Source organism: Botrytis fragariae, assembly GCF_013461495.1.
Source record: "Botrytis fragariae strain BVB16 chromosome Unknown tig00000000, whole genome shotgun sequence".
NCBI lineage: Eukaryota > Fungi > Ascomycota > Leotiomycetes > Helotiales > Sclerotiniaceae > Botrytis > Botrytis fragariae.
Window position 1 is genome coordinate 2,345,513 of NW_023500986.1, and position 24,314 is coordinate 2,369,826.

A 24,314-nucleotide genomic window follows, 5' to 3' on the forward strand; every position below is an offset into this window, starting at 1 on the left:
CAATGACTGTTATAAATCATGAGGGGGCGTGAGAATAAAGTGCGGTAATAAAGGTATGAATGAGGAGAGGTAAGATGGTGGTGGTCAGAGAAATGCAGTCATACAGAGAGCGCCGATTTTCAGAAGCACTCTTATGTATCTATTTGCATATTAGATTAACATCAAGAGTATTTTCGGTACCGGACATATGCAATGAAGAAGCTCCGCGAGTCGCTTCGCATCTTCATTAAAAGGAGTACTTCGTAATTCTACAGTGCTATCTCGCTTCTCGTTATTCAATATGATCAGATAATGGATAACTGAATAGTTGTACATGTTGACTTATTAGATTTTTCCGAGCCAAGTAGGTCATGAACCAATTCATAGGCTGTTAATGTTCTGTTTACGGAGTAGTTGGATCGTATGTAGTAAGCCGCCCAAACTGCCGGTTCCTGGAATTCCCCTTCCCCGTATCTTCTTGTCTGGCACGAGATACACCACTTCGTATATGAGAAAATCATAGCTGGCTCTAGAGACGGGAGTCAGAATCAATCTAATTGTAACTAAAGAAAGAATCGCTTTCTTTGTTCCTCTGATCACTCACTAAAGCAATTCTTCAAGAATGAAAAGGATAACCGAGCTATTTTTATAGAGAATCTTGCATGAGTGATTTCTATTTCCATTTCTATGGAGAAAGGATATTATTGATGCTTGTACTTGTAGACAATTATAATTCGTAGTACAAAACCATAAACTTACCTGCCCATGTAAATATCAATCCAGATAATCCTATTGGTTGACCTCCTTGTCCCAATCCAGAAACTCTGAGAGAGACGATGAACCCCGCCAAGCTTTTTAGCGCGCGCGAATTTGGCAGGTACCATAGCACAGTCAGCAAATGGTAGTGAGCGAGCCATGAAGTAAGGGAAAAAAATAATTTCCTCTAATTTTTTCAAAACATCAAAAACGACGTGGACCACCCAAAATGCCTTCCAAAAAATCCATACAAGGATTCAAGAACGTCGATCGAGTTTCAATTGAAGCGCCCGGGTTATCTCCACAGTCAAATCACAATTCCTCATCCGATGACGAACAAGATGAGCAGGATGACATTTCGCAATCCGATTCAGATTCAGATTCAGATTCTTTAGACAGTCAAGCTTCACGGAAACGGCGTAAAACATCCCCCCAGGAGCCAACGCAAAAAGATATCCCCTTGATTGCTACCACATCTGTTCCTTCGCGGGTGAAGGTTAAATCGCAAAAAAATTCTCTCGATGCCAAAAATGTTAGCAATGGCGCAATATTGGCTCCTACAGATGCGCAAACCACTTTTGCTGCCTTGGATGTGAAGCCATGGTTGGTGGGATCGCTGGGATCTATGGCTATCAAGCGGCCTACAGGAATTCAAAAGGGCTGCATACCAGAAATATTAAAGGGAAGAGACTGTATAGGAGGTAGTCGCACAGGTTCTGGAAAAACAGTGGCATTTGCTGTTCCAATCCTACAAAAATGGGCTGAAGATCCTTTCGGGATCTTTGCTTTAGTGCTTACTCCCACGAGGTAAGACCTTGCCGTGTTGAATATGGTATCATCTGGCTGACATCACTTTTTTTAGAGAATTGGCATTACAAATTTACGAGCAATTCAAAGCGATCTCATCTCCCCAATCTCTCAAGGCTGTCCTGATAACGGGAGGCTCGGACATGCGACCCCAGGCAACGGCCCTTGCTCAACGACCACATATTGTTATCGCAACCCCTGGTAGATTGGCAGATCATATTCGAACCTCGGGCGAAGACACAATCGGTGCTTTACGTAGGGTGCGCATGGTGGTTCTTGATGAAGCGGATCGATTACTTGCATCCGGTAGCGCAGGAAGTATGCTACCAGATGTTGAAGAATGTCTATCTATCCTTCCACCTCCCGCCAAACGACAAACCTTATTGTTCACGGCTACAGTCACTCCAGAAGTGCGAGCTTTGAAGGACATGCCTCGCACACCAGGAAAGCTTCCAGTTTTTGTTTGCGAAGTGGATACACAGGCTTTGGCAATTCCACCTTCCCTCAATCAAATGCATCTGCAGGTACCGGTAACACATCGAGAACACTATCTGCACATGTTCCTACTTACTGAGAAAAATCTACCAAAATCTATCGTTATCTTTTGCAATCGAACCGCTACTGCCGATTACCTTACCCACTTATTGCGACTTCTAGATCATCGAGTCACGGCCCTCCATTCTAAACTTCCACAAAGACAAAGAATTGATAATTTGGGTCGATTCCGTGCCTCTGCGGCCAGAATTCTAGTCGCGACTGATGTAGCTGCTCGTGGTCTTGATATTCCAGAGGTGGGTTTAGTAATTAACTACGATATTCCTAGAGATCCAGATGACTATATTCATCGAGTTGGTCGTACAGCCAGAGCTGGAAGAAAAGGAGAAGCCGTTTCATTCGTAGGCCAAAGAGATGTACAGTTGATACAGGCCATTGAGAGTAGAGTAGGAAGACAGATGGAAGCTTGGGCCGAAGATGGCGTAAATCTGGAAACGAGAGTAATCAGAGAATCGCTGAAGTTAGTAGGAGAGAAGAAACGTGAAGCTATGTTAGAAATTGAGGAAGGAAGGGAAGTTGGTGGAAAGCGAAAGAGGGGCATGAAAAAGCTGAGTTGAATTAAAAGAGAGCAATGATACCCAAATACAATATTTTTTATCTACACGGAAAGACAATGTTTCATGGCCCGCCGGAAAATCACCGTGTGGAAGGTTTTGCGGAAGGTTTTTGTATACTGGATATGTTGTTTCCTATACTAGGTTTTGTTCGTCATTCAATTTATTCCAGTCATTCATCCTGTTCTAGTTGTTTGTCCTGTTCTTATTGTTTATCCTGGTTTTATTGTTTACCCTATGCTTATCATTTGTTCTACTCTCATTGTTCAATAACTATTTGAGGGTTACATTGCAGCCGCCATTCCGCTCGGATGCCAGCTACAGCCCATGCAACTAACTATATGCAGCAGGAGCGATCCTGGTGATGTAGTACATGGATGCGGGGGATGTTCAGCTGAAGAGTTGCTTAGCTCATCGCTAGTCTTTCTTGAACAAATCTTGTTTCGTTTCTTCTCATCTCGTTAATCTTGTCTCTCAAATACTCGACAAAGTTTATCCCAAAATGTCCTCCTCAAGTATTTCGCAGAAAAAATTGGCTGATAGTTTATCTATTGCCGAGAAACTGGATGTTGTGCTAGCATACACAAGTATCTGTATGCAACCCCTTCATTTTCTCGAATGCTTCCTTTCTTATGTACCAGAACATTCTAAACTTGGACTAATCAAAGAAACCCGAAATAGTAGGAAACACATTTTTCAGTCTCCTGACTGGTATATGGCGTACGAGAAATGAGAAGAGGGGAAGTTACAAAAGATATGTCCTTCTTACAGCTGTGAGGACTATGTGTAGGAGAATGAGTCCTAGGCAAATTTTGTGAGTTGTCTTTGAAGATGGCTGGGGAAATTGCGGACTTACATGAGGTGTTCACTAGAACACCTTGTTTTAAGTTCTTTGGTGGTCTTTATTTCAGTTCGCTATCGAGTTGCCATAATGAATAGTGAGGGTAGAAGCTTGGCATCACATGCTAATGAATAAGATATGTCAATCCAAACACAGATCATGCATACGAAACCGTCTGCAAACAGCGGGGTGTAGAACCCTTGAGCGAGACTTTGGAGGATGGAACGCAGGCGCACTGGATAGGCAAAAAAGGAGCGAAGAAAATAATTCTCAATTTCCATGGTTTGTCCAAATTTCTTCTCATTGCGTCGCATACAAGATCTGAATCGTTCGTGTCTATTAGGAGGTGGGTTTGCACTTCCTGCAAGCCCCGAAGCCGTCGAATATATGTTTAGGCTTGTGGATGGTGCGGAGAATGAGGGAAAGAGTCTGGCGGTATTGTTCCTATCTTATGGTATGCTATTTTACCTTATATCTACATGTAATTTGAGTATTGGTACGTAAATACTGATAAATGCATATAGATCTTTCCCCAAGTAGGGTCTATCCTCGGCAATTGGAACAAGCTGCCGCGTTGCTGAATCATGTCGTTCAAACTTTGAAGTAAGTCTACCTTTTAATTTTCTGAAACTGGGTGTCCAATAGTCCGGATTGCGTCCCAAAAATCAAAACCTTGGGAATATTTAATCCCTTTAAGCATTGAAATAGTTCTGACAATCAAATTGATTTGGAATAATGAATCTATGACATCGATGATAGTATCTTCAGAATCTCAAAGCTGAAATCTTGAATGAATTGCTGTTTGGACTATTGGAAATGCTCAAGTTTCACCATCATAAGTTCCCAAGACTAACTGGCATATCTCCAATCTTTCAGCTACGCTCCATCCTCCATAATCTTAGCTGGCGACTCTGCAGGCGCAAATCTTGTCCTCGCTCTGCTGTCTCACATCATGCATGGCCATCCAAATGACAGTATTCCTCGAGTTCGTCTCTCAAAACCACTGGATGGAGCTGTGCTCTTAGCACCTTGGGTTACATTTGCCACCGGCTCTCAATCATACGAGGCAAATAAGTATAAGGATCTAATTCACCCCACCTCTGTCAAAATTGTAAGTTTCCGTTCTTAAATTGCACTTCCTTCAAATTTTCTCAACCTCATCTTGACCTCATTGCCCAATTGATTCCGATATCACTTGGCTAACCTAAATCTAACGACCAAAAGTGGGCAGGCGATTATCAGGCTTCTGCTCCATCAGATAACTACATTGAACCACTCTATGCTTCCTCATCATGGTGGTCACGTCTTCCCACCGTCGTGTCATCAATTCTAATCGTAGCTGGTGAAGACGAAGCCTTTGTCGACGATGTGAAAGCCTTCGCAGACAACTTGCAAAAAGTAGGAACGGAAACAGATGGTGTGGAAATTGAGTTGTTCGTGGTGGAGAATGAGTATCATGACCAACCTAATTTTGGGTTTGGAGAGGATTGTCTTGAAAAGAAGGGTAGTCAAGGGTGGGAGATTGGAAATTGGGTTTGGGCAAGATGTTAGATTTGAGATCATAGGGATAAATCGGGTACAGGCACCGGTATGGCTACGGAGGTTGGAAATGGTTCGGGAAAGCGGAGATTCGTGGTGTTTTGCGCAATTCGGCAAACTTGATTTGGGTCTCTTCCTGGCTTCCTAATGATAACAATGATTTTTGGGTTGATATTTGCTTTTATTGTACAGACGAGATCGCTGTCCGCTTTTTCTATCAAGAGTCGATTTTTTCTATTTCGAGATACTCGTTGCACAACATCTTCACAGCCCAAGTTTAATATCTCCGATTTTATGCGCATTTTATATCTTTTCTTTGTGGCGAGCTTGTTTGCTATAGGGTTTCAAAGACATCATCCGAATTGACACATGCTACATCCTCTACTTGAATGTGACGTCTTGAGCCGATAAGCAGGAAAATATACGTCGCAGAAATCTTTAGTACAAAGGCGCAATGAGTCTCCCAATATCATATTTATATCTGCTCACCTTTGCTATCAACATATATCCCAATACCCAGCATCATCTTCAACCAATATGTATTCGTTTAGCGGAGTTAGCAAGGAGATGGCTTCTGGTGGCTCGGAGGTCGTCGAATTGACTGGCTTGAATGCGCTAAACAGGATATTGGCCACAGAACTCACGCGCGTGAGAAGCTGGGATGATGGGGCTGGCCACCCTGTTGTTTTGCCATTTTTTTGGGTGGTGATGATCTTAGGTTTCTGGGGTTCGATTTTTGATTTTTGAGGGGCGGGGAGAGGTTGGAGATTGAGCGACGATGAGGTGGTGGACCCACTTGTTTGATGAGGGAAAATGAGGGGGGAATTTTGAGAGTGAATATTGGGTGGTGAATGACGTGGGGCAAAATTAGAGCTAGTAGAGTTTATTTGTTAACTCTCGTATTTAGACTGGCGCAATATAGATCGGTGCATGCACGCAGTTTTTGGTGGAAGTATCACTACAAAATGGAGAATGAGATATCAGTGTGAATGCGCAAGCTCAGCTCAATTAATAAACTCTAGACTAAACTTAAGAAGACTGATCCTCTTAGATCTTCCTTGCCATAATATAATAATGCATCTCATCATCGGAAGCAATGCCTGCACTGGGCCGTGGCGTGAATAAATCACTCTTCGTGTGAATTATCTCAAAACCAGCGGCCTCAATCAGGCCTTTCCAACCCTGCTTTGTGAATGCTGTCATGGAAGAACACTTTGATCCCATGAACATCATTTCAACACCCGTGGCGCACAATCCATCCGCATCATACATCGAAGGTGTTGTTCTGAAGTCTTCGGCGCAGATGGTGCCGATACACAAGAGTCCGTTTGGTTTTAACCAACTGAACATCTTTGAGGCCATTGTAGTCATCTCTTCGCGAGACAAGCAGAAGAGCGAGAAGATGGTAAAGATGACGTCAAAGTCAGGAGTGTTGTTCTGGAATTGAGGGGTATGATACAACATGTCCGCTTGTGTGAATGAGCCCGTGGGAACGCATTTCATGGATAGATCGACCATGGCGCCGGATAGGTCGAGACCATGAACATTATGACCATGGGCTGCCATCGTGTATGAGACTGGCTTGCCAGTTCCACAGCCAATATCGAGAACTTTTGAGTTGTTGGGTAGTTCCAGAAGGGTTCTTTCAATGAATACTCGGAGACCGATGTCGTGGGAAAAAGCACCCTCATAGGTTCTAGCAAGATGATCGTAGTACTCGACAGAAGGAAATTCCCCTTTTCCTGGCGCCAGTGGACATGGGCTAGAAGGAGCAGCCTTGGCTTCGCCAACAACTGCTGAAAGGAAGTTGGACTCGTCGATGATAGCCGAAGGAGACATTTGGGTGATAATATTTTCTGATTATTTCTAGGTGTTGGATGCTGGGTGTTGGTAGCAACTTAGGATGTTGAAGGATGAGCACTTGTGTTTGTTTTTATGTGCATTTGTTCATGATTGATTGTAAACTGTAGAGTTAACGGACCGCATTTGAAAATGTCGAGACCTCGTGCCTTCCTTGTGTGTACGGTAGAATATTAAGACTTCGCAACTTCCTTGTACGGCACCCTCTGTCACTTGATTGTACGTCTTCCAAAGGAGATATTGGGAACATCAAAACTCACAAACTAGATTGACAAGATTAAACGGGTAGAGTGTCGATAGAAACAATGTTTTTCACTTCAAGTTGCCATACGATGATGAATAAAGAGTCCATCAAGCATTGAGACGCCGACATAGAACGTGGTGCCCAAGATCTTTCATGCATTTCGGGTGGTTCCATAGGAGAAACAATTTACCTGAATTTTAGAAGTATGAAAGGCATATAAAAATACGGACATCAATATGCGACTGACTAAGTTGGACAATGTCCCTAAAATTCACCCTCCTAGCTAGTTAGTGAATTAGTTACGATTGGAACCAAGGGCTTCCAGAACAACGAAGCGCAAAAGGCCACATGGCAAACCACTTCATATGCACGACTCGCAATCATAAATTATGTAACTTGCACAGTGATGATACATCTTGACAGATGAAGTTGGATATTACGAGAAGTGTGGACGGAATGAAGATAGGGATATTCGCTAAGCTATGACTAGTTTCAAGGTAGATCAGCGCCAGCCCTGAAGTGCATGCATTTCACCGACATGAAATGACGATCTCTGGCGTGTCGAACATTCTTCTGATGGAATACAATTTTGCGATTGCCTCTATCGCTGCTGTACCACATCGGATGTGCGTGGAAGTACGAGCGTAATATATTTTCTCGGGTACCCCTCAATCTCTAGCAAACTGCATTGCAAATGCATGAAAACAAACGCAGATCTAGGTTTGCACATAGCAGACTTGCTATTATATGATGCCAAAGCCATTGGGGGGCTGGAAAGGATGACACGCGTGTGAGATGTAGATTCAAGCTCATTCTCTTAATACAAATGCGAGAGACCGCAGACTGGAAAGTCCATGTAAGTCCACATATGCTGCTATAACTCTACACTTTGCAGTAAGGCATGCCTTGACAGCGTTGATATGGTGTGGTCTGAGTCTCTCAAACACATAAGAGTGGTCGCAATGAGGGTATAGAACTCAGACAAACGCTTCAGGTTGGTGACGACGAAATTTTGAGCATCACGATGCCAAAGTTATTAACAGATAGCGACATTCTGAGTGTTCCACACCTATCTCGATTAAGTGAATCCCACGGCCGTGGTTGATGCATATTCCGAAGGAAGGGCCTGTATTGTAATTGTAAAGGTGTTACAATCAGTGATTTGATACTAGCCTGGTGACCTTATGCATATTGAAGACGGGAAGCAAAAGCTCCGTCATTTGCTGGAAGTACAACATAGAGCAACAGTGTCATTTAACCGTCATCTATTTATATACTATCAAACTTCGAGCCGTTACTTTGTGTTTTGTGTGGCTTTGTTATCCATGTAAGTGATGTCACACAGTGCGCTTCAACAAGCGCTACATGTCGTACATCTATGCGTGTCATCGCAGAGGCAACATTGCTACATTAATATCTAGAAACTCACTGCACGATTAGTTTGACAACGGGAAATCGTTCGTCGGTTGCAGCTAAGGGACGCCGTGTCACTCTCAGCGTTTTCGATGCAGTTGTATCGTTGCCTTTCGAAATACCCCAAGTCTCAATTGACCATGCGCCATGAAGTTGGTGTGTACCTGGAGGGAGATCTGGTACGCGCATGCCCAGGACAACGCCTGCAACCGGAATGCCGGAGTTTACAATCCTAGGTATGCATACGAAGGCGCTTCTCACTTTCCTGTAGACAATATCCAACTTCATCGTCAACGCTACTTTCGTTTGTGCCAAAAACTCAATCCATCGATAAACTCAACTTCCTATATTACCGGGCCATCAATTAATTTACTCTTTCTCTTCGCAAGATTGTACAGACATATCATCTGGAGAATTGTGTGTTTACAGGCCAACACATATTCACTATTCAGACTGTTCATCTTGATGATCCGAGTGTTAATATTTCCAGAGTCGTGGCATTTTGTTGCGCGTCAAACATGACCCAAGTTTGTTAAGCCGTCGATAGTGTTCTAGCATATATGAATGCTTGTTGTGCTCAGCGCCTTCCTCCACAACCTTTAAATCACCTGATCCTGATGGATATTGCGGCGCACGTACCATTAAGCCCCCACCTTCTGTTACCCGTAGGAGGGAGATCAAACGCGCCAGCTGATGGATACAAACGAAACATCGCCAGGATTATTATTGGATACAACTCATCCGATCTATTACGTGCTCGAACTTTGTAATTCCTCATGAGACCTGTGCGCTTACCCCGAGCCCCCGACTGCCTGAAACTGTACTGCTTTAGACATACACTTTCCTTTTACTTCCATTTCAAGCCGTCTTGTTCATCCTCACGCCTTCTCTTGAAGTTATTGCGTTTCCAAATCGACAAATACGATACAGACTTTTACTGGTGTTTGATTTCCTAGCGAATTCTCGTTTCGATGAACCAGCTAGTTTACAGGAGTCTACAATGAAGACGTTTCAAGATTTCGATGTTGATGATCCCAAGGTGGAGGAAAGAAGAAGTCTTCTTCCTAAAACCATTAGACGAGTTGAGAACGTGAAGGTTATTAGAGTTCCCTCGAAATGGCCAGGCCTTACTATTGCTACCATTTTGTTTGTCTGGTGGACATGGGTTGTCATATCAGATTTAGTTTGGTCTGAGGAACCAATATCTGATATTCGTGGGAACAAGTACTATGAGTTTGATGAGGTCTAGAATTTCCTCTCGTGGTTTACGGACTCAGGTATCTGACATGTTTACAGATAATACCGAGTGAAAAACTTAAATGGTACCCATGTTTTGACGTTCCTGGATCGAGGTTCAAATGTGCAAGACTCACAGTTCCTATGGACTATCATCGGCCTCTTAATGAATCGGATGATAACCCTAAAGTACATATTGCGTTAATTCTAATACCTGGGAACCATACCGGAGATAAATTCTCTGAATCGCCGTTACTCCTGAATCCAGGTGGCCCGGAGGCTCTGGTACATTGTTTGGTTTAGCAGCTGGATCGTTGATTCAAAATATTGTTGGTGGCGATCAAGATGTGATTGGATTTGATCCTCGAGGTATTGGAGCAACGACACCACGAGCCGATTGTTTCTCGTATGGAGGGACATACGATGGAGTGGGAGATGATCAGGCACGAGGAGATTACCACAGGCTACTCTTCAACACCGCGGGCCAAGCAATCGGTCTGGCTAATACGAGTTCAACAGCATTGAGACATCTTAACGCACGTGCAAAAGCTATGGCAAAATTGTGCGCGGAGAAGGATTCTCTGAGTGGACAAACCAGTATTTTTCGACATGCGGGAACACCAAGTGTTGCAAGAGATATGATTAGTATCATAGATGCGTGGGATGATTGGACCTCGAGTATAAAAGAAGAATCGGCATACTCTGATATTGCCGATACTGATCTTCCTAATGAAAGAGAGCCAGAAAATGAATTCGAAGATGCATATCTAGAAACAAAGGGTAAATTAGTGTATTGGGGTTTCAGTTACGGGGTATGTATTTTCAACCGTCTCGTGATAATTACTGAATTCTCTAGACACTTCTTGGATCTACCTTCGCAGCAATGTTCCCGGATAGAGTAGGCCGACTTGTCCTGGATGGTGTTGTCGATGCTGATCATTATGTTGCTCCTATTGTAAGTTCAACCGGTCACTACAATCTTTTGCTTTTACTATCTGATCCTGATCCCTGATCTCAAATTTCACTTTTATGTTTTATGACGTGTACTTTTTGGGATCCTGATATAAATTCTATACCTCGCTTTCTCTCATTCTGCTTCAGAAGCCATTCTGTGATAAGCGATACTGACTCCTCAATTTTGCAGTGGCTCGAGAGTCAACGAGATGCGGACAAGGTGTGGTCGTCTTTTTTCAAATACTGCCACGAGGCGAAGTCTGCGTGTCAATTCTACAGGGAGAATGACAAGGTAAAAGATATCGAGGAGAGGTTTGAGTCTTTTATGGAGAGACTGAAAGAGAACCCGATACCTGTTGTTTCAAAGGACATCCTAGCACCCTTTCTCGTGACCTATTCAGACGTCAAATATCAAATTTTCCTGACGCTCTACGCTCCCCTGTACGGTTTCCGAGCTGCCGCTGAATTGCTTGATGCCCTGGAACGCAATCTCGAAGGTTGGTTTGAGCTTGTTCCAACACCTCCGTCGTACGATCTCGAGCTCGTTTGTAACCATTCTCTGCCAAAGTGGAGTTATTACGATGATGCGCAAAGAGTCATTCTTTGCAGTGACAAGAAGTACCCAGTAAGCATATTACTGCACGAATTATTTTTGGAGTTCTAACTTGTTTTCATAGCTCAACCACACATACTCTGAGATTGAGAGCATGTTCGAAGACATGGAAGCCCAATCAGTATTTGCGGATGCATGGATGTCGCTCATGATACAATGTTCTGGATATGATATCCAAAGTATTGATCCCCCCATGCGATGGGATGACCATCCAGCACATAGGCAGAAGCCAATCAAAACTGCATTTCCACTGCTTTATATTAGCAACAGGGCAGACCCTGTTACACCATTATTCGCAGGAGTAAAGATGGCCACAAAGTTCGTGGACGCGGGCTTCTTTGAACAAGAATCCGAAGGACATTGCACTATAGCTGTGAAATCCAGATGTACCATTGAGAAAGTCAGGGCGTACTTTCGTGAGGGAAAAGTGCCCGATGCTCCTAGGTTCAGAGGAGAGGGATCAGATTTGCTTGATGAGGAGTGGGAAAAGTGCCCCGCCGATGAATGGCCATGGCACGAATATCAACCAAGTGCTCTTGTAGCAAACGAGGTAGAGGCAGCAGAATTGGAGCGATTAGATGCATGGGGTGGTATCCGGGACGCTTTTACCCAAATTGATCTTTGGGGTGCGAGGGAGTTCAGAAGATTTGGCATTGCCTTGTGATTTAGCATATATTGATATATTAGCATAGCGGGAGTTGGGAGTTCGGTGGGATAGGCATATAGATGCTGGTTGAAGAGCAGCTCGCCCTTCGTTTATTTTAGTAGAACTGCCTGAATAACTATTGCACGCCCGAATTCTTGGTGTCTTTTCGATCTCAACAACAATCCAGATATTGAAAAGCTATGTGCGGAGTGGATCTGCAACCACTAATCCGAATCTCATAATTGGTGGAAACTTGATGTAATGTCACGTATGTATTTATAGAGTGAGGTTCTTGAGGGTTGTCATTATCAAGCAAATAGGAAGGAAGAGGTAGGAACAGAAGACAGAAGTCCATTGTATATATTGTTCAAATTAGAATAAACTTCTAAACCCATGTTACTCTATATCTATCTAGGTAGCTTTGTTCATTCATGTTTGTAGTACTGAAGTCATTTTAGATCCTCGCACAGACCAACTTCACACTCCACTACGGCGACCTAGATGGTCCAAAAAATATTTCGAGATGGAACCAAAATATTGTCAGTGGCACCAGTGTTTGTAAATCCCACTCAAAACACTCTTTTTTCTTTCTTTCCTCTAAATCTCACATTCAAAATGCCGGCGTTTGCGAGATCAATTACTCCTTTCTTCCAGACAGCACGATCTGCGCTGCGTCAGGGTAATGCTGTCAGTCCTTTACAGCATGCTTTGAGAAGACAAAATGGAGCTGCTGTGATCAATGCTGCTCGCTCATATGCTACCGCTTTCGAGCGCTCGAAGCCGCATGTTAATATTGGTATGGCGTCTGTTTCTATATGTATGCCACCGGGCGTTTGCTAATCTTCTATAGGTACAATTGGTCACGTCGATCACGGAAAGGTACATCATATCAATCTCGAAAGCCCCGCAGAGGCAAATAAATGCTAATTAGATCATGATTGTATAGACCACATTGACTGCCGCTATTACCAAGAGACAAGCAGAGAAGGGAATGGCCAGTTTCCTCGATTACGGTGCCATTGACAAGGCTCCGAAGAGCGAAAGCGTGGTATTACCATCTCGACTGCCCACATCGAATATGCCACTGAAGCCCGCCACTACTCCCACGTCGACTGTCCCGGTCACGCAGATTACATCAAGAACATGATTACTGGAGCTGCCAACATGGATGGAGCTGTTATTGTCGTTGCTGCTTCTGACGGACAAATGCCTCAAACCCGTGAGCATCTTTTGCTTGCCCGTCAAGTCGGTGTTCAAAAGATTGTCGTTTTCGTCAACAAGGTCGATGCTCTTGAGGACCCTGAGATGTTGGAGTTGGTCGAGATGGAGATGCGTGATCTCCTCAGCACATACGGATTTGAAGGAGAAGAGACACCTATCATTCTTGGATCTGCCCTTTGCGCACTCGAGGGCCGCAGACCGGAAATTGGAACCGAGAAGATCGACGAGTTGATGAACGCAGTTGATACCTGGATCCCAACCCCACAACGTGACCTCGACAAGCCTTTCCTTATGTCCGTTGAGGATGTTTTCTCCATCCCAGGTCGTGGAACTGTCGCCTCTGGTCGTGTCGAACGTGGTGTCCTCAAGAAGGATTCCGAAGTCGAGATTGTTGGAAAGGGAGACCAAGTCATCAAGACCAAGGTCACTGATATCGAGACTTTCAAGAAGTCCTGCGACGAATCCCGTGCAGGAGACAACTCCGGTCTTTTGCTCCGTGGTATCAAGCGTGAAGATGTCCGACGTGGAATGGTCATTTCCGCCCAGGACACACCAAGGCCCACACCAAATTCCTCGTCTCCATGTACGTTCTCACCAAGGAAGAAGGAGGACGCCACACCGGTTTCCACCAAAACTACCGCCCACAAATCTTCATCAGAACTGCTGATGAAGCTGCTGCTCTCCACTTCCCCGACGGAACTGAAGACGCCGATTCCAAGATGGTCATGCCAGGTGACAATGTCGAGATGCAATGTGAGATTGAGAAGCCTTGCGCTTTGGACGTTGGTCAGCGTTTCAACATTCGTGAGGGAGGACGAACCGTCGCCACTGGATTGGTTACCAGAATCATCAAGTAAATCATTTAATGCATTAAGACAGTAGAGAAGGGCTAAAATGGGATGACGTATAACGTGTATGAAACGGAAGGGGAAAAAATACAACGCAAACGCATCGTATAAAATGAACGTCCAATGAAAACGAAAGGGAAAGGTGGAAAATTGGGATGGGAAAGAAAGGAAGATTATGAAGAAATGGATCTTTTATTGTATACTTGAATAGCGAGAAAGGAGTTCGTTTATTCAATGTTACATATGTAAATTTAGAACCCTTTCTTTGTAGATTACAGCAACAGCTGGGTGGCTTTTTAGCGGAAATGAAAGATAGAACTCCTCTCATTTCTGCCTTAAGTGGTGGTTTCTTTTGATGCACCAACTGTTTACTCACAATATCTGACACATGTATAGCACGCCATTTGAGAATGTAATTGATTCGCACGGAGCTATCTAGCTTAAGAACGGATTCATACTGAACTCCACTATTTAAAACCAACCGCCTTTGCTTCATGTTCGCTCACTTCGTATGCATTGCAAGTCCTGTATGCAAGCCTCTTTACTTTTGTAAAACCATATACGTAACAATACCAATGTCATTCGTCGCTATCTTTATCACATTCGTCTTCATAATCATTCATATCATCATCATTATTAGTCAAATTTACGCCTCCGCTCCGCTAAAAAGAATTCAATCTTTTTTCTCTTCCCTCAGTGATTTCAACTGCGCTTCGAAATCCTTCTCTACCCATTCAAAATAGGTTCTCCATGTCTGATGTTGGCTGCTTTGCGCACCCATGCCTGTGCTCGCTGATGGAATTCGAGCATGCAGATTCAGCGTTGAGCGAAGAGTACTCTTGGTTGCATCATCTTGCTTCTCGATTTCTTGCTTGACAGCTGATTCCTTCAATTTGACCGACAGAGTAACGCGGAAGCAATCTGCAATCGCGTCGAGGCGTCGAGCCGTCTCATCAGGATCCAGGATGACCAACTTATTCAACATCAGATTGCAGAGAGATCGGATGTCGTGCTCATCTTTCAAACCGGCGATAATACGATCGTAAAAATCAAGTATGTTTATACGTGAGAACGCGGTCTCCATAAGAGCATACAAAGTTTCATATGCACTCTATAACCTAGATTAGCGATGCATCACTAAAATTACAAAGAGTATCTTACCTTTCGGACCTCTAGACCATCATCGACCTTATGCTTGAAAGGACCCATCATTACCTCATGAATCAACTCTTCCTTTATTACCGATTCACTCATAACAAATGGAAGTAACTGGTTGAGATTAGGGTTGATGAGATCTGCTTGTTGTGCGCAGCAGCATTCAATGTAGTCAGTGCCAATCGACGGTTCTCCAACTCGGTATCAGTCAGCATGACCTTCAGCATATCAATCAACATGATCTTTAGCACTGAATCGAGTGAGTCGTCACAATCAGATAAGGTATAACGGATAGCTTGAATAACCATAGCTCTAATTGAAGCATTTGGGTCGGAGAGATAGCCCTGTAAAAACATTAGCGGATGCAAATTCAACATCTTCCAATCACAACAAACCTTTAATTGTGGCATAAATGCCTTGGATCAATCATTGTCAAACGACCAATGCACTCTGCGCCAACAGCTTTGTTGTCCTCAGCTTGCGAAGCGGCAAGCAATCTTTCCCAGAGAGTAGTGGTGTGCTGGGTGATGGCAGTGGGGTTGTTGCCAGCTTGCTGAAGTATTTCCTTGATAGAATGTAGAAGTAAAATTCATCTCCACCTTTAATCATATTCAATATCTCTGAGAGATACAAAGGTGTGTCTCCAGCTCCCGCGCGTCCTAATGCGATTGCTGCAGCAAGAGGAACTTTGTCATAAGAGGATTTAAAATGAGCTGTGAAGGTGGATGGATTCAATGGCGATTTTGCCCCCAATTGTAATCCAGCTTCCCCGAGAACAGCCAAGGCTAAGCATTGTCTAGCTTCATCCGAGGAGGGGTTTTGTAATTCGGTCAAGAAGTTGTCAAGTGTACTCCGACTGAGGATCCTCCGAATACCAAAAGCGTTCCGATAGCTTTTCCTACAACTGTAGAGTCCCCACTAGTACTAACGTCTCTCAATAAACCAGACATCAAAGGTTGACCAACTCCTTGCTTGCCGATATTGGCGACCAAGAGAAGGACAGCGTCAAGTACAGCGCCACTTAATGACGAGGTTAATAACCCGCAAAGAGCAAGATTTAGCTGGTCTGTAACAACAAGCTTTGCTTCATCCATCACCAAAGTAGCCAGTACTAGTAGTGCCGGACCTAGAAGATGAAGATCAACTGTGGTTAAGAGCGGAAGAAGTGCGTCGATAAGGCCTTGAACAGTCGGAGCGTCGAGAGAGCTTCTAGCTGCCGGAGAAACAATGAGATTCTTCAGAGCTCCAAGACTTGCACCGCGAAGCGATCTGTTGGCCTTTCGGAGTTGTGCAGCAAGCTCTAGAGAGACATCTCGAATCCATGGTGGCTGCAGTTGGCCTTTAGTGGTTGGACCAACCTCAATTGAACCGACCGCAATAGTATCGATAGCTCTTACAGCAGCGAGGCGAGTGGTTTCGTTCTTTAGTCTATCACTAAGCAGAGTGAGAGCAGAACTTCGGTTAGTTTCTGAGAGAAGCGATAAGCCCTCGGGACTTGCTGTGCGAGCAAGCATGATACCTAGAGCATGTATAGCACGTTGACGAACTTCAACATCTGCATCGGTAGCGGATACACGATCGACTATCACTTGATATAATTTCAAAATATCTTCTTGCTGAGTTGACTTCGCCGGCTTCGATCTCGGAGGTGTCAAAGCCTTTACGAGTTGTTCGGCTGTACCGACAGCCTCACCAGAAATCTTGTAAAACTATCATGTACAGCTGACGCTACACATGGAATGATTTTAGGCAGGTGTGGCTGTAATACGCTCGAAGAATGAGTTTGCGCAACATCACCCAATAACTTGAGAGCAGCAATTCGCAGGGTATTTGCAGTGGCCGAGGCAGCACCGCCACTAGTAGTTGCAGTAGACGATGAACCTCCCGATGTTTTGATAGAATCTATGATAGGATCCACAAGCTGGCCGAAGTGTTCTGAGAGCCCTCCCACCTGAACTGAAACCATACCATCCAAAAGGTTGATGAGAGCTTGCTTCGTTGGAATGGAGCTTGTCTTCAATAATCTCACAATACTCTTTACAATCACAGGGGTCAATCTTGCCAAGTCTGTTCGGGGACCCGAAACAGGTAGCGGCTCAATAGTTGGTGATGTCAGACCAGCAGATCTTGAAATGAATGATTTAGTGTCAAAAGTGGCTGACCGGCACTCTCTCTTCTGCGCTTTCGACTTGGGGGCGCTTGATTTGCATGGTTTAAAGACTCATCTGGCGAAAAGTTGACTAGAACACCCTCCCCAGTTTTCCCAATTAGACATGCCATGGTAGCAATAACTTCAAGGCGAACATTCTCTTCTCGTTCATTGAACCTCTGTATAAGAGTTGGCGCCACTTGGGCGTATAGAGTTCCATCCTCAAGTAGATCACCACTACCCCTAGTTGAAATTAAGGTATAGAGAGTTTTGGCGGCACATCTTCGAACCTTCCAACTTGCGTCGTCATCATCGTCGTCAATCCAGCGTCTGCCTCGAAATCATCGTCATCATCGAAATCGGCCATATCATCTTCATCAGATTGAGTTCTCCCATTTCGTCGTCATCATCGTCGTTGTAATTTGGATCATACTTCAAAAATCTGAGAGCTGCTGCGATTGTTTCTTCTGTATGAATTCGCATTTCTGCACCACAAGAGGCTAGAAAGCCATCCAGTGCCACAAGTGCAGATTCCCTTACATCGTCCAACTCCGGGTTACTTTCGCCATCTTCCGCGGAGTTTTCAATCTGATCTTGAAGTTCTTGCTCGCTCAGCGCAGAAAGCACAAATGGCGCAAGAGTTTTCAAGTAAGGACCAAATCTCGAGGGTATGGATCTAGCCATCGATCCGAGAATAGTAATGTATAAACGTCTCTGTACAGGTGTCAAATGCGGATTGCGAGGCACTCGATGATATGAGATACAAAGCCACTGAGATCGGAATCCGTCAAGTACATAGCAAGTAGAGACACTGCAACAACAGCCGCTTCTTGACGACAGAACTAGCTTTCTCAGTCTCTAAGATACCGACAACTAAACTTTGTAGTGCTTCGACTTCTGTGTGTTGCAAAAGAGGGCCGAAGCATCTTGCGACTTCTATCAAAACATCAACAGCATCGGAGTCAATTTCGGTATTTGTGGAAGGATCAAGCATTCCTGGTGGGGGGTTTGGAAGGTTTTGGCCTTTGTTTGGTTTTTGAGCAACGACACGTCCGACTAATCTTGGGATCAAAACTCTGCTAATAGCAGAATATGCTTCGAGCACATCTTTTGAAGGGGTAACACCACTGATCGGTCTTGGTAAAGTGATGACAACCGTTCGCAGAGCCATAGCAGGTATTGAGTTGTCAACCGAATTTTCAGTTGTTAATGTCGAAAGTCTCTCGATTAAAGGAGCAATTATATTGCTGGGTAACTTTGCAACAAGGGGAGCAAGGCTATTTTAAGTCAATTGAATTCTACTTAGATCGAGGATTGTTGGCATACTAACCATTTGATGGCCAAATTTTGTACCTCTCCATTTTGATCATCCAACGTTCTAATAACACCATCCACAGTCTTTGCAGCTGTATTGTAATCGTGGTGGAGGAAATCCGGTTTTCCACTCTCCAACACCTGGAAAAGATCATTCAATGACATGAATCTATAATCTGGATCCGCATCGTGAAGTTTTGGCAACAGAGATGCAACTGTTAATGAAGTCGGATTGACGGTTATTGAGCTGGAAGCCATCTTCACTATGGACCGGCAGGCCTAATGATGAGAGCTGGAAGGAGAAATGTGTGCTATGGCAATATCAAACTACCATTTGTATTTTGGAGACGCCCGTAGTTATTTTGTTGTTGTTTTTTTCTAGTTTAGGTGCGGGTGTGAATGGGAGGAGCCTTGAGGAAGTAGAGCTAAGTTAGCTTATTACTCTTGGATGTTATTTCGAGTTTGAATATCCAAGATCCACAAGCAAGAAAGTGTTAGGGAATGTAAGAATTACTAACTTACTTGACAAGATGGTTGTTGAGAAAGGTTTATTTGAAGTCGTAAAGACAGTGACAATGTACTCGTGTATTGGTTTCGATTGTAAAGTTGATACTGTAGATAATTATTAAAGTACTAGATAGTATGGGTCCTTGAGGTGACGGAAGAAGTAGTGGGGGTTGAGCTAGTACGTACAGTATTCCGTACAGTAGGTGTCTGTTGATACATACCTAGGCTCTAGCACGTGCCCACGTAGGTATTTGACGGTTCTAGCCATAGGAAGTGGGAGATCGGCTTAGTCAGTCTGATAATTGTTGCCTCAGGATACAGAATAATGCGGAAGCTCCACCTGCACCAAGCTTTGCTCCAGAGAAGCTCCAATTAGACTCAGCTGGCGTGATCTTTTGCCCAACTACTAATTGCCAGGATTTTTTCGGAACCTCAATTCCTTCAATAATATTGTATTACCTCATAAAGTACCTACCTACGTTTCCTATCCTTTCTCCCACACATCAATTGATATATACAGCTATTTCCTCAAGCTTTATCTATCATCAAAATTGTCACTGATAACGTTTTGTTAGGTTACTTATACCTACCTTTCAATCTTACCCTCCGATAATGGCATTCTCACGAGCAGCTATTGTGCGCAACTTGCGCAACATCCGAGCACGCCCTCAATTCAACCAAATCGCTAGAAGAACTTATGCCAGTGGAGGTCATGGACAGGCAAAATCGGGTGGTGATGCTGTTTGGTATGTTTTACCTTATTCTTATTGATCTTAACATTCTTGAAAGAATTCCTGAACTAATACGTCATACTTTAGGGCTGCCGGAGCAGTAGCCGTTACCATCCCATCATGTTGGTTCCTGATCTCAAACAAACAGAACCTGCTCACGGTCATGGAGGACACGGGGATAGCCATGCACATGAAGAGCATGAGGAAGAGAAGGAAGAGGAGGTAGAAGAGAAGAAGAAGACAAGCCAGCTGAGTCTGAAGAGAAGACGAAGAGAAGACCGAGGAAAAGACTGAGGATAAGGAAGAGCCAAAGGAGTCCGAGAAGAGCGAAGAATCCGACAGTGATGACGAGGCTAAGGAACAAGACACCCAGCTACTTCCGATGACGAAGAGACTGTCGGAGAGACTGACAAGAACGTCCGCAAGTCAATTCCTGATGCAAAGGGCGGAAACAAAGCTCGATCAGAGAGCAAGGCTGCCATCAAGCAAGGCGAGGATAACTCGGAAGCAAAGGAGGGAGAGCCATCGGATAAGGTATGTTGGTACACGTCGAAGGATTATATCGAGGTTAACATTTCTATTCCAAGGCCGCTGCTTCAAAGGAGCCCCAAGGCAAGAACACTCAATCTGGCAAACAAGAAGGTCTTTCAAACACCGATACAAAGCACTCCACCGACATTACCAACGACCCTACCAAGAGTAAAAGGGTGAAGGTGCTCCGAGACTGCCAAGGTCAAGGGCACCGTCGACCCAAACCGTCCCAGGTATAAACTAAATCTAATTCGAACTTATGGAAAAGATTGTGCATCCTCAATGCTTTGAGCTCGCGAGAGATACAGTCTTTCATTGGAAAGAAATGAGCCATGCTAACGATGATCCCAGCCTGAGGAAGAATCTGATTCTTAAATATTCAAATTTATGATCTCGATTGAGATACAATAATGTGTCTTTTGCCCCGTCGTAATGTACATAATGTATCAAAATCCTTCACAAAAGCGTAATGATAGATTTCGAGGAGGGGAATTATCATGAATTGCAGTTTCTTCCTCTTGTTTTCTTCCGCAATGTGCGCATCTCTTCATGAGTTGATTTAAATGCCATGCTGGGGCGACTGTTCTACTGAATAACTACTGGTGCTATAGTTGTGTTAGATTCAAGATTGGGGAGCAAGTTGGGGTAATAAAAAGTTTTTTGACTGTCTAGTATCGGAATTGTATGAACCATCCATGATTGCTGGTGGAAAGTCAATCCACAAAGTTCAAGTGAGAGTCGTACTCTAGGAGCCAAACTTAAGTGTCACACCTGCCAAGGTATCCATAAATCTAGGAAGAGCAATTACTAGTCAGTGGTAGACTATATAGAAGGAGCGACTGAACCCCAGTGTTTGTTGATGTATATTTCACACCTTCACTTTTGCACTCTTACCCAAACATCATCAGAATTATTATCTTTGGCATTGAATCATTACTGTAATAAGTGCATCGTAAGTTGAGAATTCCATACCACGTTGAAAACTATTCCTAACCTGAATGGACAGGCTCATTCATAAATATCGCTCCAATGATCATGGCAGCTCGCCGGGAGAAACGGAAGCTGGCCAAGAATCCACCAGTCACGAAATATAATTTGGATCCAACTACTCCAGTCCATCGACAATCACTTGCAACTACTGCCCTGCTCCTGCTATAGTTGAAGCCAGGCAGCCCGCTGTCACTCCTCAATTGCGTTATGCCATTCCCGATCAACCACAAAGATCGGAGCTATCTATGAAGAGGAACAAGTCTGAAATAAAGGACAGAGTGATTGGATGGTTCGTTCTGCCATCATCCGAGGGTGATCACAAAACTGCCTTGGAGGGATTATTTGTTCCTTGTCTTTTATATGGAAAAACTCACTGGCGATTGAAGAATGTGGTCTTGGTCGAGATCCGCATAATTTCAAGTCTTCTGATGGTTGCAACTCGATGTGTTGGATCCATGGTGCTTTGACAGCTGCTTGTTGTTGTCGAGTAAGTAATACTCCGGTCAATATTCATCATTTCTCTTTTAACCAACAAAATAGTTGGTCTTACTCTTATACAACGTGCCGGATTCGCGCCCAGTAAGAATTTTAGGGTCTATGGGGAATGATGTTATCAAGTCATGTTCTGTGGTCCATGTGTTATGATGCAACATGATCGAGAGGTCGGGCTAGAGAAGGTGCTTCGGGGCTAGCGAGATTCCCAATGAAGCACAAATGTTTGGAAACAACCAATTATCAAGCCAATGAGATATGTCTCGCAAAAGCACTTCGGCCGAAAATCCTGGCATAGAAACAGGATATTCAATCAAGGAAGGCGTTATACAATTCTGAGCTTCAAGAGGTCCTGCAGTAGCTTTGAGTGGCAGTGAATATAGCTGTCAGGGTTCGAATTACCAAGCACGCTCAACATTGTGAGATGGATGAACTGAAGGATCATGTGCTTATGGAACGCACAGGAGGGCTATCAACTCAGTAATGCCGGTGCCGCTGTTGACGGTATACATCTTCAAACAGAAAACTCGAGTAAGTTCAGAGAGACTCAGTCTAGGTAGTATTGCCAGCTGTAGTAGTTTGCTATTGAGCCAGATTCTCTAGTCCTCAGTTCACGGAACTTATTTACGAGTCAAAGGTTGCGAGAAACTCTCTAGAATGCCAGCAAGAGGAAATCTTTCTTACGTTCATGATTCTCTGATTACTCCGCTACAAGATTGTATTGGATCATTATGCTAAGGAAGAGAAGCGTTTGCAGGAGAAAGGACCGTCCGTTGTCCGCTCATTTGGTGAAGACAAGAAAATCTTCTGCTGCCGTTCTCGGATGATCCTGTTGTACATCTACCACATCTCTAGTTCAAGCACGGTTCGGCAGCATACTTTAAAGAAGATGTTGTTGGAATGCCGCTTTCTGAACTTGCAACCCGCGTCGTATCGATAGCTGGCTGAATCAGTGGACTCTGCTTGGTTATTAGATATGCCAATACAACATCGAATTTCAAGTTGTTCCATTATGCCTAGGAATCATCCACGATATCCATGATAGATGGTGAGTAATTGTTTTGCATAACTGGAGAAGGTGAGGTTGATGGGGGTGCGGTCTCGACGGTGCAACTCAGCATGCGATTCTTCTCTGCAGAGCTTTCGGGGTTCTAATAACCGGGGTACCAGGTGTAGCAGGACAGCTTGCCTATTCGGTGTTGTCTTATTGACCTTTGGATACTAGATGGTTCCTAGGCATAATGGAACAACTTGAAATTCGATGTTGTATTGGCATATCTAATAACCAAGCAGAGTCCACTGATTCAGCGCAGCTATCGATACGACGCGGGTTGGCAAGTTCAGAAAGCGGGCATTCCAACAACATCTTCTTTAAAGGTATGCTGCCGAACCGTGCTTGAACTAGAGGATGTGGTAGATGGTACAACAGGATCATCCGAGAACGGAGCAGAAGATTTTCTTTGTCTTCCCAAAGTGAGCGGGACAACGGACGGTTCCTTTTCCTGCAAACGCTTCTCTTCCTTAGCATAATGATCCAATACAATCTTGGTAGCGGAGTAATCAGAGAAGTCATGAACGTAAGAAAGATTTCCTCTTGCTGGCATTCTAGAGAGTTTCTCGCACCTTTGACTCGTAATAAGTTCCGTGAACTGAGGGACTAGGAGAATCTGGCTCAATAGCAAACGTACTACAGCTGGCATACTACCTAGACTGAGTCTCTCTGAACTTACTCGAGTTTTCTGTTTTGAAGATGTAGTACCGTCAACAGCGGACCGGCATTATGGAGTTGATAGCCTCCTGTGCGGTTCCATAAGCACATGATCTTCAGTTCATCCATCTCACATGTTGAGCGGTGCTCTGGTAATTCGAACCCTGACAGCTATATTCACTGCATCAAAGCTACTGCAGGGACTCTTGAGCTCAGAATTTGTATAACGCCTTCTTGATTGAATATCCTGTTTTCTATGCCAGGATTTTCGGCGAAGGTGCTTTTTGCGAGACATATCTCATTGGCTGTGATAATTTGGGTTGTTTCCAAGACATTTGTGCTTCATTGGGGAATCTGCTAGCCCCGAAGCACCTTTCTAGCCGGACCTTCGATCATGTTGCATCATAACAATGGACCACAGAAACATGACTTGATAACATATTCCCATAGACCTAAATTCTGTACTGGGCGCGAATCGGGCACGTTGTATAAGAGTAAGACCAACTATTTTTGTTGGTTAAAAGAGAAATGATGAATATTGACCGGAGTATGTACTTACTCGACAGACAACAAGCAGCTGTCAAAGCACATGGATCCAACACATCGAGTTGCAACCATCAGAAGACTTGAAATTATGCGGATTCGACCAAGAGCCACATTCTTCAATCGCC

General features: G+C 44.0%; 9 protein-coding genes across 9 annotated transcripts; 6 read left to right on the forward strand and 3 right to left on the reverse strand.

The window, feature by feature from the left end:
• Positions 1 to 964: 964 nt before the first annotated feature.
• Bfra_006948 (putative atp-dependent rna helicase dbp8 protein) lies at positions 965 to 2,654 on the forward strand (the record flags this gene model as incomplete). The annotated part of the gene is made up of 2 exons (XM_037337319.1): positions 965 to 1,542; positions 1,598 to 2,654. The coding sequence occupies 2 exons, from the start codon at positions 965 to 967 to the stop codon at positions 2,652 to 2,654; spliced, it is 1,635 nt and encodes a 544-aa protein (XP_037198685.1).
• A 499-nt stretch (positions 2,655 to 3,153) lies between these two features.
• Positions 3,154 to 5,043, forward strand: Bfra_006949 (putative alpha beta hydrolase fold protein; the record flags this gene model as incomplete). Its single annotated transcript, XM_037337320.1, has 6 exons — positions 3,154 to 3,244; positions 3,333 to 3,437; positions 3,649 to 3,774; positions 3,836 to 3,946; positions 4,395 to 4,603; positions 4,717 to 5,043. 6 exons carry the CDS (start codon positions 3,154 to 3,156, stop codon positions 5,041 to 5,043), a joined length of 969 nt encoding a protein of 322 aa, XP_037198686.1.
• A 1,035-nt stretch (positions 5,044 to 6,078) lies between these two features.
• Positions 6,079 to 6,870, reverse strand: Bfra_006950 (putative 2-heptaprenyl naphthoquinone protein; the record flags this gene model as incomplete). The annotated part of the gene is made up of 1 exon (XM_037337321.1): positions 6,079 to 6,870. The coding sequence occupies one exon, from the start codon at positions 6,868 to 6,870 to the stop codon at positions 6,079 to 6,081; it is 792 nt and encodes a 263-aa protein (XP_037198687.1).
• A 2,678-nt stretch (positions 6,871 to 9,548) lies between these two features.
• Bfra_006951 (putative alpha beta-hydrolase protein) lies at positions 9,549 to 12,015 on the forward strand (the record flags this gene model as incomplete). The annotated part of the gene is given in 6 exon segments (XM_037337322.1): positions 9,549 to 9,791; positions 9,845 to 10,035; positions 10,053 to 10,596; positions 10,641 to 10,739; positions 10,929 to 11,363; positions 11,416 to 12,015. The coding sequence occupies 6 exon segments, from the start codon at positions 9,549 to 9,551 to the stop codon at positions 12,013 to 12,015; spliced, it is 2,112 nt and encodes a 703-aa protein (XP_037198688.1).
• Positions 12,016 to 12,612: 597 nt separating this feature from the next.
• Bfra_006952 (putative elongation factor tu protein) lies at positions 12,613 to 14,075 on the forward strand (the record flags this gene model as incomplete). The annotated part of the gene is given in 5 exon segments (XM_037337323.1): positions 12,613 to 12,793; positions 12,848 to 12,876; positions 12,944 to 13,010; positions 13,025 to 13,741; positions 13,765 to 14,075. 5 exon segments carry the CDS (start codon positions 12,613 to 12,615, stop codon positions 14,073 to 14,075), a joined length of 1,305 nt encoding a protein of 434 aa, XP_037198689.1.
• Positions 14,076 to 14,739: 664 nt separating this feature from the next.
• Positions 14,740 to 18,942, reverse strand: Bfra_006953 (putative cullin binding protein; the record flags this gene model as incomplete). The annotated part of the gene is made up of 11 exons (XM_037337324.1): positions 14,740 to 15,177; positions 15,228 to 15,418; positions 15,493 to 15,565; positions 15,660 to 16,119; positions 16,170 to 16,930; positions 16,990 to 17,347; positions 17,443 to 17,613; positions 17,661 to 17,759; positions 17,804 to 18,116; positions 18,166 to 18,647; positions 18,701 to 18,942. 11 exons carry the CDS (start codon positions 18,940 to 18,942, stop codon positions 14,740 to 14,742), a joined length of 3,588 nt encoding a protein of 1,195 aa, XP_037198690.1.
• An 861-nt stretch (positions 18,943 to 19,803) lies between these two features.
• On the forward strand, positions 19,804 to 20,828 carry Bfra_006954 (uncharacterized protein; the record flags this gene model as incomplete). The annotated part of the gene is given in 6 exon segments (XM_037337325.1): positions 19,804 to 19,932; positions 20,010 to 20,175; positions 20,189 to 20,263; positions 20,281 to 20,456; positions 20,510 to 20,686; positions 20,805 to 20,828. 6 exon segments carry the CDS (start codon positions 19,804 to 19,806, stop codon positions 20,826 to 20,828), a joined length of 747 nt encoding a protein of 248 aa, XP_037198691.1.
• A 623-nt stretch (positions 20,829 to 21,451) lies between these two features.
• On the forward strand, positions 21,452 to 22,098 carry Bfra_006955 (putative duf614 domain-containing protein; the record flags this gene model as incomplete). Its single annotated transcript, XM_037337326.1, is given in 4 exon segments — positions 21,452 to 21,533; positions 21,612 to 21,901; positions 21,984 to 22,022; positions 22,036 to 22,098. 4 exon segments carry the CDS (start codon positions 21,452 to 21,454, stop codon positions 22,096 to 22,098), a joined length of 474 nt encoding a protein of 157 aa, XP_037198692.1.
• A 1,177-nt stretch (positions 22,099 to 23,275) lies between these two features.
• Bfra_006956 (putative duf614 domain-containing protein) lies at positions 23,276 to 23,539 on the reverse strand (the record flags this gene model as incomplete). The annotated part of the gene is made up of 1 exon (XM_037337327.1): positions 23,276 to 23,539. One exon carries the CDS (start codon positions 23,537 to 23,539, stop codon positions 23,276 to 23,278), a length of 264 nt encoding a protein of 87 aa, XP_037198693.1.
• Between the last annotated feature and the right edge of the window lie 775 nt (positions 23,540 to 24,314).